Here is a 10,277-nt window from a genome sequence, read left to right as displayed (position 1 = left end):
CCTACACGATCCCAGAGTCCCTTCGGATGCAGGATGACGCCAGTGATGTGGAGAGCATCTCAGACTGCCCTCCTCTCCAGGAGTTTCTGCTCACAGCCGCTGACGTCCTGGATCTGCGGCTGCCTGTCAAATTGGTGGTTCTTGGCTCTTACCAAGAGTCCAACAGCAAAGTCACTGCCGATGGAGTCATTGGCTTGACGAGAGCGTTCCTGGCTGCTGGGGCTCAGTGCGTCCTCGTGTCGCTCTGGCCCGTTCCTGTGGCTGCTTCCAAGATGTTTGTGCATGCCTTCTACTCCTCCCTCTTAAATGGGATGAAAGCCAGCGCAGCCCTTGGAGAAGCGATGAAAACCGTGCAGAGCAGCAAGCAGTTCTCCCATCCGTCCAACTGGGCAGGTAGGAGGAATCTGCTTTTTGACAAACAAGATGGGGTTTCGAGGAAGTGTTTTTATGTCAAATTGTGAGAGTTTAAGCAAGGAGTGGGGCTAGCAGGTGTTTGAGAGCAGCCACGTGCCCTGTGCTCATTCAGCCCCTGTGTTTCAGACCCTGATTCAGGTGAGTGTGGCCGAGTGTCAGTGTCGTGGAAAACATCAGTGTATAGTAAGTGGGTTATGAATTTGGTACAGTTTAAAGCAATTGTGAGGTGAAGCGTGTTTCCTCACACCCTGGAAAGAAATAATGTGCAACACAATAGCTTGTTCCTGTGTTTGAAATCTGTGTTTCCTGTGTACTTGGGGTGGAGTCAGCTGGAGCAAATTTGCAGAACCTTCTCACTGCAGATTTAGTGAAACTCCTGCAAGGAGGCAGCAGTGGTACTTGTGTAAGTTACAGCAGCAACCAGCAGCTGTCATTTCTGGGACATAAACTTTGCAGGTGACTCCTCTGGCCCTTTCAGGAGAAGGGTTTCCCTTGTTTCCACTGGGAATTTCTCAGCAGAGTTAAGCTCCGGGATGCGGTGCTGGTGCTTGGTCCCTCTCAATTAGATGAGAGAGTTGAGATGCAGAAAGACAACGTCTTGGGGTTCCGCAGTGTTGTTACAGGGGTATGTACAGATAACCTGCATTTTTTTATCTGACCAAGAGGAAAAGCTCTTGGTTTTCTGAGCTCTGTTTTTGCGAGCACTGTTTAGCACCTATTGATTTCCACTGCTGTACAGGAGACATGGAGCGTGCTAGGACAACTTTAGCTGCAATACAGTGTTTTTCCGCTTGCTTGAACAGAAAACCACTATTGATTTGATAGAGGAGGACAGTAAGAAGCATCTAGAAGCTTTCTCTAAGTTCAGTCTATGGGACTGGGAGCTCCTCTGGGAAAAGATCATCACTCTGCAGGGCGCAGTCGACTGTCTGAGAGGGCAGAGGGTGTCTGCGTCTGTTTTGAACATTTTCTATAACAAAAGGAGATTGATTGTCTCTTATTGTGAACGCTGCAGGCTTCATGCTTATTGGGAGCGATATGAAGCTGAACAGCCCTTCCTCGCTGGTAGGACAGGCCCTGACTGAGATTCTGCAGCACCCTGAAAGGGCACGAGATGCTCTGCGTGTCCTCCTGCATCTGGTAAGAGAAAGGGAACACGACCAACCCAGCGGGCAAGGGAGCGGTGTTGCAGCCCACGTACTGGGATAATGTTACCTGTGGGTATTCATCTGTATGGGATGAATGGGAAGAGAAACACCCTGACGTGTAGCCACTCACATATATACCTTCAACCCTTGCCATAAGGTCATCTCTTGTGAAAACTCTGGGTCAGTGGGATGCCCGATGGGGTGTCCAGAGCAAAGTAGGCCAAGTCTTACACTGTACTGTGACAAGATCCTCCCTTAGCTGTAGAATTGGGTCTCTGCCTCAAAAATGAGGTAATCATCGAGTTTAATTGTTTCTACAAGAAAATAGCTGTGAACATTGCAGTCATGGAGACGCAGAGCACAGCGGCTGCTGTCACCGCATACGGGGGAGATAAGAGGCTCTGCTGTCCCCATATGTGCCAGCAGCCTGTTGTGGGGAGCAGCAGGACTCAGGCCAAGCTGCCAGATGGCTCGAATAATCTCTCACAACTTTTAATACTTCTCTTTCCAATGTGTCTTGTGTGGTCCCAGTGGAGTGTGGAGTGTCCGTAGGATGATGGAAACCTGTGGGTATTGCTGGTCATCCCAGCAGCTGGGTTTTGTGGACACACATCTCTTTACTGTTTACCAGATAGCTGCAGACTCTTGCTGGTAATAAGCAGCGTACACAAGAGGCTGGATCCCGAGCATGAGTCGTCTTTTGGGGAGAAGCGCAGCTGCCAGCTCTATAGGAAACTGTCGCTGTCAAACTGGTGCTTAATTTCCCCAGCATCCCAGAGAATATTGACACTCACCATGGTGATTTTACAGCTCTGAGTGCTGAGTCACTGAAGCCTCTGTGTTCGAGGGCACTAACATCCTTCTGTGCAAGATGGGCCAGGTTCACCATTGGCTTTGCTGTCTCGACCTGCTGTTCCTGCCTCTCCACTGTCTAAAAAGAGGCAGTTGGTAAAAGTCTCTTATGAAGTAAGCTAATGCCGTATTTTCCCCAAAGGTGGAGAAATCATTGCAGCGAATCCAGAACGGGCAGCACAACTCCATGTACACCTCCCAGCAAAGCGTGGAGAACAAAGTTGGTGGCATTCCGGGCTGGCAGGCGCTGCTCACCGCGGTGGGGTTTCGGTTGGACCCTCCGGCCAGCGGGCTCCCAGCAGCGGTGTTCTTCCCCACCTCGGACCCCGGTGACCGGCTGCAGCAGTGCAGCACCACCATACAGTCCCTCCTAGGTGAGACACCAGCCAGCTCGGGGCTCTGTCCAAGCAGACATCGACCTTTCCCTGCCTTTCTTTGATGTGATGTTTTACACCAATGAAATAAAAGTATTTAACAGGGTAGAAGTCCTAGAAGCAAATCTTTGCTGAAGGTTTTTGGGAATCGTTTACTGCTGGGTGCGGTATCTGAGAAGCGTGACGTGGCTGTTCGTTTCTCCCAGCTCTCAGTCAGAAAATGGGTGATCAGATGCAAAGTGGGAAAACCTTTTGCTTTCTGGAAATTTCTGCTGCTTCCAGAACCGTTCAGTGGTGTAGGGGAGAGGTTTTAGGAACTGGTTGAGTTTGTGTTGTGTTCAAGTTGTTGCATTTCAAGCAGTCAAGAAACGGATACTGAACAATCCGTGTTTCTGTTGATGATTTTCAGGTTTGCCTAACCCTGCACTTCAGGCACTTTGTAAACTGATCACAGCTTCAGAGACAGGAGAGCAGCTGATCAACAGGGTGAGTTGGGAGGCCTTCCTCCAGTACCAGTTTCCCAATGGTTCTTCCCAGGTCAGTACATTCAGAAATGCACGGAGTGGTTTATGCCCTGGTTTATTGACCCAGAGCTTGCTATGAGACTTCAGGGTTGAAATACTAAACTTACCTGTTTGTGTGAGTGAACGTGTGTGTCCAGAAGAAAAAAAGGCAGGTATGTTACTGCTCTGCATGGCCCTGGGTCTCCCTGTTCAGTGGCAGAAGTGAAAACGTGATACCTACTGCAGCGAGAGGGAAGCAAACGATGGGAAATCAGTGGCAGAACCACTGGTGGCTGTTTGGCCATCCCGTCTAGGGCCCATGGTGGCTGGTCTTGACCAAAGTCCCAAGGTGCAGTTGACTTTGAACAATGCAAGGTCTGTCAGAAAACTTACTGAGCCCATGCGTCTCCTGGCGTGGGTGCTCACAGCTCTGCTGAAAGTGTCCAGGGTTGTTAAGAAAAGGCAGGGCCACCTGTGGCTATGGGACTCTCCCCACTCCCCCCAATCTCCTTCACATTCCTCCCTCTCCCCAGTCTTTCTGGCATGCCTAACCTAACCCTTCTCTGTGCCACCAGCCCAGCTGGCTTTCCACTACGTGTTTCTCACTGTCCTGATGGCTCCTCTAATGAGGTTTATCTTGATCGTTTGCCTGCTTTAGTAAACGAATGCACTGCACATAGTCAACGGGCGTATGGCTCACTTTCTTTTCCCCTTTCCCTATGCAAAAGGGAAGTACCATGGTGGGTGTCTGGGATCACCTCTGTGCAGCTTCAGAGGGTTTCCCTTCGCTCTGTCATGTTGCCTCCCTGCACAAAATGCAAAATAAGAGCACAAGCTTTGCTGTTACCCAGGAGGAAGCCTGTTTTGTCGATCCGTTGGACTGAGCCTGCTTCAAGGAAAGGGTTTCTTGCTATGATCTCCAGTAGCACATGGGGTATTTGTAATGGCTGCTCCTTCATGGCATTTTGGTTTCTTTTCTTGGCTCTTTTGTCAGTGCCCAAGACTTGCGTGGTTGAGCAGCAGGATTGTTTTTTCCTCACTGCCACCAGAGGGAGGCCCGGAGCAGAAGGATGTGATGAGGAGAAGACAAAGTTACAGTGTCCATGAGATTACTGCACGATTGTCTTCTTGCCTCACATAACTGAATCGCCCAAGGAAGGACATTTCAGATGGCACTACACAACTAACAAAAGATGCACTCGCCATTTCCTCAGCCGCCCCATGCAATAAGGATTGGCAGGGGCGTTGCATTGTTTTTGCAAATGTTCTTCTGTATCCCAAACCCCAGGCAGAATTTCCCTTTGCACAAGAGTCTATCCAGTTTCAAGTTAGGTTTTTCAGCTTAGTTCTCCCTTCCTCTGTGGTTACTTGTTTTTCCCCCCTCCTTCCTCTCAGCAGCTCAGTGGGGGAGCAGCGAAGGCTCTGCCTGTCCCGAAGGAGAGAAGACTTTGTTCATAACTGAAGGGCAGTGACTGACAGCCCAGTCAGGATGTGGTGGTTACTGGTTTTCCATATGGGTGATAGGTGCCGTAACGGAGCAGGTGGTCTTGGCATTAGTGAAGCAGCAAGGCAGGGAGCCTGATCTTTTGCTCTGCATAGAAAGTGCCTATTTTTAGTACAAAACAGAAGGCAGGAACCACAAAAGAGAGAACTTTGGTACTGCCACCTGTGCGAGGAAAAGTTAGGGACTGCTGACTGCATTAAGTGCCAGTAACGTATCCCAGAGAAAACAAGAGAAGGGCTTGTTTCGTGTCCAGCCTCCTGCCAGAACATGGGCTGGCCTGAGCGTCTGCCTGCGAAGTGTCTGAGCTGACTGCAATGAGCTGGGCGCTCCCAAATTCCAGCTGCCTGTTCCCACGCTGTTGGACTCCTGATCACAGCTCAGGCCATTCCCGTTGCTCCCGTCTTTCTCTGGATTAGAGCATCTTGCAGTCAGGATGCCGGTTTGCATGTGGATGTGTCACTGCCGGGTCCCCTCTCACAGGCATTTTGTAGCACAGAATAACCTCTGTTCTCTCTTTCTTTTCTCCTCTCTCTTCCTTTCTTGTTATCTGCTGCCCGAAGGCTGTTAAAAATGTGGTGGGAATGGTGAGTATTACATGTGCTGGGGATGATGCTGCTGTGCAGGGTGAAATGCCCTGGTCACTGCAGACCCATTTCCCTGCACTGCGTAGCATCTTCAACCCAATTTTGGGGCTGGGATTTGCTCCGTAGTGCTACTGTGGAAAAAAGACTGCGCAAGCTCTTGTGGGCTGTAAGAGATGGGTGGTCTTGAGGTTAGCTGGTCCCTGCTTAATGACTCTCCGTCCTTCCTGCCCTGCTGTATTTTTTGAATTACATGGGATCCCGGCACCTTAATTTGTGTTGGATCTTCATAAACACATTTATTTTTGTCTACTTTGCTACTCCTGTCCCTTGGGCACAGTTGAGAAACTTACTTCCTGGAGGCCATGGAGGTATTAGGAAAGTCTTCTGTGGTTTTGTATGACTTGTTCTGCCCAGTTAAATGCTGAGAATGAGTTTCTTGGGATTTGCACAAGGAGTATGGCTCAGTCATGGAATGGCCTTTAGTGTATTTCTGTGAGCAGCCCCGAAGTGTCTCTTTCCTTGTCTTTCACTTCACAGATTTTCCTGCTGTGCTTCCTTCTTGCTCAGTTTCCACTGGCCACATCCCCCAACCCTCACCCCCGTCTGTCCCTGCCCTTGCTGCCATTCGGGTTTGTCCATTGCCACTGTCCCTCTGCCCAGACCTTTTCATCTCACTCAGGAGTAGCAGCTGAATATGAGAGTGTGCAGGGAACGGGATGTTTGCAGTCCATTTCCTTAGCTGCGACTGTTAGAAAAGCATTGATGTGACTTGCAAGGAATGGCTCATGTTTGTGTTGTTATCCTCAGCTGCATCAAGTCCTGGTTCAACTTCAGGCAGGCGAGAAGGAACAAGATTTCTCTTCTGCACCGATCCAGGTTTCCATCAGTGTCCAGCTCTGGAGGCTGCCTGGCTGTCACGAGTTTCTGGCAGCTCTAGGTAGGAAAACGCTTCTTTCTGCTCTCCTCCTAAAACCGTTGCTGGCATCTCTCAGATTTGTTTGTCTCTGCACGTGATCCCGGACTGCTCAGTGCGTCTTTGCCAGTTCACATGCACAGAGCTGCATCCTGCAGAAAAGATGGGTGAGAACTAAATATCAAACTAGGTTTTATTGTGGCTTGGACCTTGCTTAGAGTTTGTAAACGGGCATTGCAGGGAAGCAGCAACGCTGCAAAAAGAAACATCCGAGAGGAGCTTGAGGAGCTCATAAAAGCCAGGCATCGTTTCTCACACGCAGTCGTGCTTCCTGCAGCCCAGCTCTCATTTGCTAAATTCTAAGGTCTGTGCTTTTCTTCAGACCCATTTCTGTGAGAAAACTTTGGATTAACAATGAACGGCAGGGCCATGTGGGACGCTGTCCCCTGAGATGTGCTTAATGCATCATTCCCTGCTGATTCCACGTAATTTGCAAGTAAGAAAGTACTGACGAGTGCGTTTTGTCTGTCAAGTTTGGGCACGGGTGATTTGTTCGTGTGTGTGTGTTCACAGTCCAGCACCATAAAGCTCCCAACACCTGCTGGAGAAGGCGTGCTAAATAGCAATTAAAAATAACCCAACAAACTGTACGCTGTGGGTGAACAGCCATCATCCCAGGACGCTGCGGGATCTCACGTCTTTGTGGTCTGTTCGTGTTACAAATGAGATGACGCTTGTTGAAGACACGGGGTCTTTCTGTGAGGTGTGATTTTCTGCCCCATATTCCGCTGCAGGTTTTGACCTTTGTGAAGTTGGCCAAGAGGAGGTGATTCTGAAAACTGGGAAACAAGCTAACAGGAGGACCATGCACTTTGCTCTGCAATCCTTGCTGGCACTTTTTGGTAAAGCTACTTACAGTGGTTTTTGCTCCTCTGTCATCTGATGATTTGATCAGAATGGCTTCTGTTGAAGTCTCACCCTCTTACCCTCTGCAGAGATGTTACATCCATCATCACGTGTCATGCAGACCATTCGTCATACGGCAGCTGCAGCGAATGTTACTTTAATACGGGAAACAGACACTCAGATGTGGCTGAGGGCAGCTGGAGGATGTATAGCTTACCCTTGGTTTTGAGATATAAAATGAGAATTAATCAGAAAGTTTCATCTAGGACATCTGGATTGAGGTTTCTGCCTGTGCTTTTCCTGGGCTGTGCAGTTTTTTCTCGCCTAAGGAGTAGCTGGGTTTTGTGAAGTAGCACAGAGTCCAAGTGCATGATTTGTAGCATTTCCTCTTAATTGTGATCAGAACATGACTTGGTTTTGTTTGGTTTTTACTGTGTTTCTAGGGGCATGTCTGTACCTGTTTTCTGTTTCTATTTTAGATTCTACAGAGCTGCCCAAGCGCCTTAGCCTGGACAGTTCCTCATCGCTAGAGTCCCTGGCTTCTGCTCAGTCTGTTTCCAACCCTGTACCCCAGTACCAAAACCCTCCGTTCTCTCCTACTTGTCCAGACAGCATTGCCTCAGACGCTATTTCTGTCTATAGCCTGAGCTCCATTGCTTCTTCCATGAGTTTTGTTTCCAAGCCGGAGAGCGCGCCGGACAGTGTGGGACACAGAGGACGCCAGGACTACGAGAGGCCCAAGAACATCTACCCACACCGGTCTGCAGGGCAGAGCCAGCTGTCACCGCAAACCAGCACTGTAGCCAGTAAGGATGAGGAAGAGTATGAAGGGTTTTCTATCATCAGCAACGAGCCTTTGGCCAGTTACCAAGAAAACGTAAAGCCAAGGTTTTCCCCTGATCACAAACAGCCCAAAACTGGTCAGGCTGGGGGTGTTAAAGAGTCTGTCAACTCTCAAGGGAGCGTAAGTACCCCACATTCTCCCATTAAAATGACTCTTATTCCCAGTCCAAATTCACCTTTCCAAAAAGTTGGGAAACTTGCGAGTTCTGATACTGGGGAATCTGACCAGTCTAGCACTGAGACTGACAGCACTGTCAAATCCCAGGAGGACACGAATCCAAAGCTTGATCCGCAAGAGTTGGCGCAGAAAATTCTGGAGGAAACTCAGAGTCACCTCATTGCTGTGGAGCGTTTGCAGAGAAGCAGCAGCCAAGTAAGCAAGAGCAACAATTCGGATGAGGGCGCTTCCACCCCAGCAGGCGTGTCTGCGTTCAGGTCTTCAGAGACCAGCGCCTTCAGCCGCCCGGTCAGCTCCAGTCAGAAGAACCAGGCTTCACCTCTTGCCATGAAACCAAAGCCTCCAACGAGGAGTTCATCCCTTCAGAAAGTGAGCTCTGGCTATAACAGCCCTACGACGTCGGAGATGTCGAACAAAGAAGGCACAGGCCAGTACAGCGGGCAGCCATCTCCAAGCCTTGATTCGCATGGGTCCCTGACTGAGCAGCCCCACTTTAAACTGAAATACCCCAGCTCTCCCTACAGCGCTCATATCTCAAAATCACCCAGAAATATCTCTCCGAGCTCAGGCCATCAGTCTCCTGGTGGCAGCACTCCCTCTCCTGCCCTGTCTTACTCCTCAGCTGGGTCTGCTCGCTCCAGTCCAGCCGATGCCCCAGACATAGACAAATTAAAAATGGCTGCCATCGACGAAAAGGTGCAGGCAATCCACAACTTGAAGATGTTCTGGCAGAGCAGTCCCCATCACTCCACCGGCCCCATCAAGATTCTCCGAGGAGCTCCCGGAACAATGACTTCAAAGAAAGACGTCCTCAGCTTGCTCAATTTATCTCCGCGGCACAACAAAGAAGAAAGCGTGGATAAGCTGGAACTGAAGGACCTGTCTATCGAGCAACGCCTCGCTTCTCCACTAAAGAACCCTCCAAACGGACACAGGCGCCCTGAAACCGCGAACGCGGTGACATCGACTCACCCTCCGCCGTCCAGCAGCGCCCCAGGAACCGCGCGCCCCTTGAGGCTGCCGTCTGGGAACGGTTATAAGTTTTTGTCGCCGGGAAGATTTTTTCCTTCCTCCAAATGTTGAACCGTCTCGAGCACCAGCTGATGACTTCCCATCTTGTAAAAGTATTTGCTTCTGCCCACTTGCCTTTATCAACACAGAACCGTTAGCTAAGCGGCCGTGGTCGTGCCCACCGTTGGCCCTGTCTGTCACCCTGCAGGGACGCGGGCCTCACAGTGATGGGTTTTCGTTCCCCTTACCCGGACTTTGGCCAGACTCACTCCGTAACAGGTTCTATGTAGCATTCAGTATTTGCAGCAACAGGTCCGATGAATCTCGTTGTCTGTTCATAAAATACGAGCTTTTACGCCACCTACTTGTATTTCTTAACCTAACAAGAGGTTTTACAGCTGGCTTTTTATACAGAAATTATACATATCAGGGATTGGAGAGGGAGGTGAGGGGCGTCCACAGAACTTTCTGTGTACCACAGAGAAAAGCACGCGCGAGTTTCTGCCTGGAGAAGTTCAAGCCATTTCTTTGATTGCTTTCAAAGGCTGACAGAGAGGACAAGGTAACACAGCTCTAGATACCTCTGCCAAGTTAGCCAAACATGAGGAATCGCTGGCAATAAAACTCCACAGCGGTGTGAGGCTGGCAGTTCTCTTGCATCATGTAGAGGCTGGTGAAGCAAAGCCAAGAGGACCGAGGTGCCCCATTCTAAAACCTGCATCTCCGGGTAACTCTTTTCTGGAGGGAAACCTTTCAGGTGCTATTTTACTGGTTGGGCTGCTCAAGACAGAAAGTTTGGGGCATATCGAGCAAGGTGAGCCTCAGCGTGAGGTAGCGAGTGCGTGTCAGAGAGACAAGGTCTGGTTTTAGTGAATGCTCTGAGCTTTCTGGCACACAGCGTTACGGTGGTGAAGTTTCCATCTTGGCAAGTATCTGGGTAGCACAGATGTCTTCTGTCTGCTGAGTGTGCACAGAAAAGGGTTGCAGACACTGAAGCTCAGATCATTTTACAGCTCCACAGCAGGCTGGAATGCGACATCAGTGTAT

At 49.8% G+C, this 10,277-nt stretch overlaps 1 protein-coding gene across 1 annotated transcript in view; it reads left to right on the top strand.

Moving 5' to 3' along the window:
- The window catches only part of TTC28 (tetratricopeptide repeat domain 28), a gene marked incomplete at its 5' end in the record, with an annotated part of 56,726 nt that extends 47,424 nt beyond the window's left edge, over positions 1 to 9,302 (top strand). The window contains 8 exons of the mRNA XM_010181796.1: positions 1 to 393; positions 1,430 to 1,554; positions 2,557 to 2,788; positions 3,198 to 3,274; positions 5,356 to 5,379; positions 6,187 to 6,316; positions 7,087 to 7,194; positions 7,678 to 9,302. The exon at positions 1 to 393 is cut by the window's left edge and continues 352 nt beyond it. Coding sequence (XP_010180098.1) covers positions 1 to 393; positions 1,430 to 1,554; positions 2,557 to 2,788; positions 3,198 to 3,274; positions 5,356 to 5,379; positions 6,187 to 6,316; positions 7,087 to 7,194; positions 7,678 to 9,302 — 2,714 coding nt within the window. The remainder of the gene's footprint in view (positions 394 to 1,429; positions 1,555 to 2,556; positions 2,789 to 3,197; positions 3,275 to 5,355; positions 5,380 to 6,186; positions 6,317 to 7,086; positions 7,195 to 7,677) is intronic.
- Positions 9,303 to 10,277: the final 975 nt, after the last annotated feature.

This window comes from Mesitornis unicolor, unplaced genomic scaffold, assembly GCF_000695765.1.
Source record: "Mesitornis unicolor isolate BGI_N332 unplaced genomic scaffold, ASM69576v1 scaffold4973, whole genome shotgun sequence".
Taxonomy (NCBI): domain Eukaryota; kingdom Metazoa; phylum Chordata; class Aves; order Mesitornithiformes; family Mesitornithidae; genus Mesitornis; species Mesitornis unicolor.
Note: the sequence above shows the minus strand (reverse complement) of the source record. Positions and strands in the feature narration are given on the sequence as shown.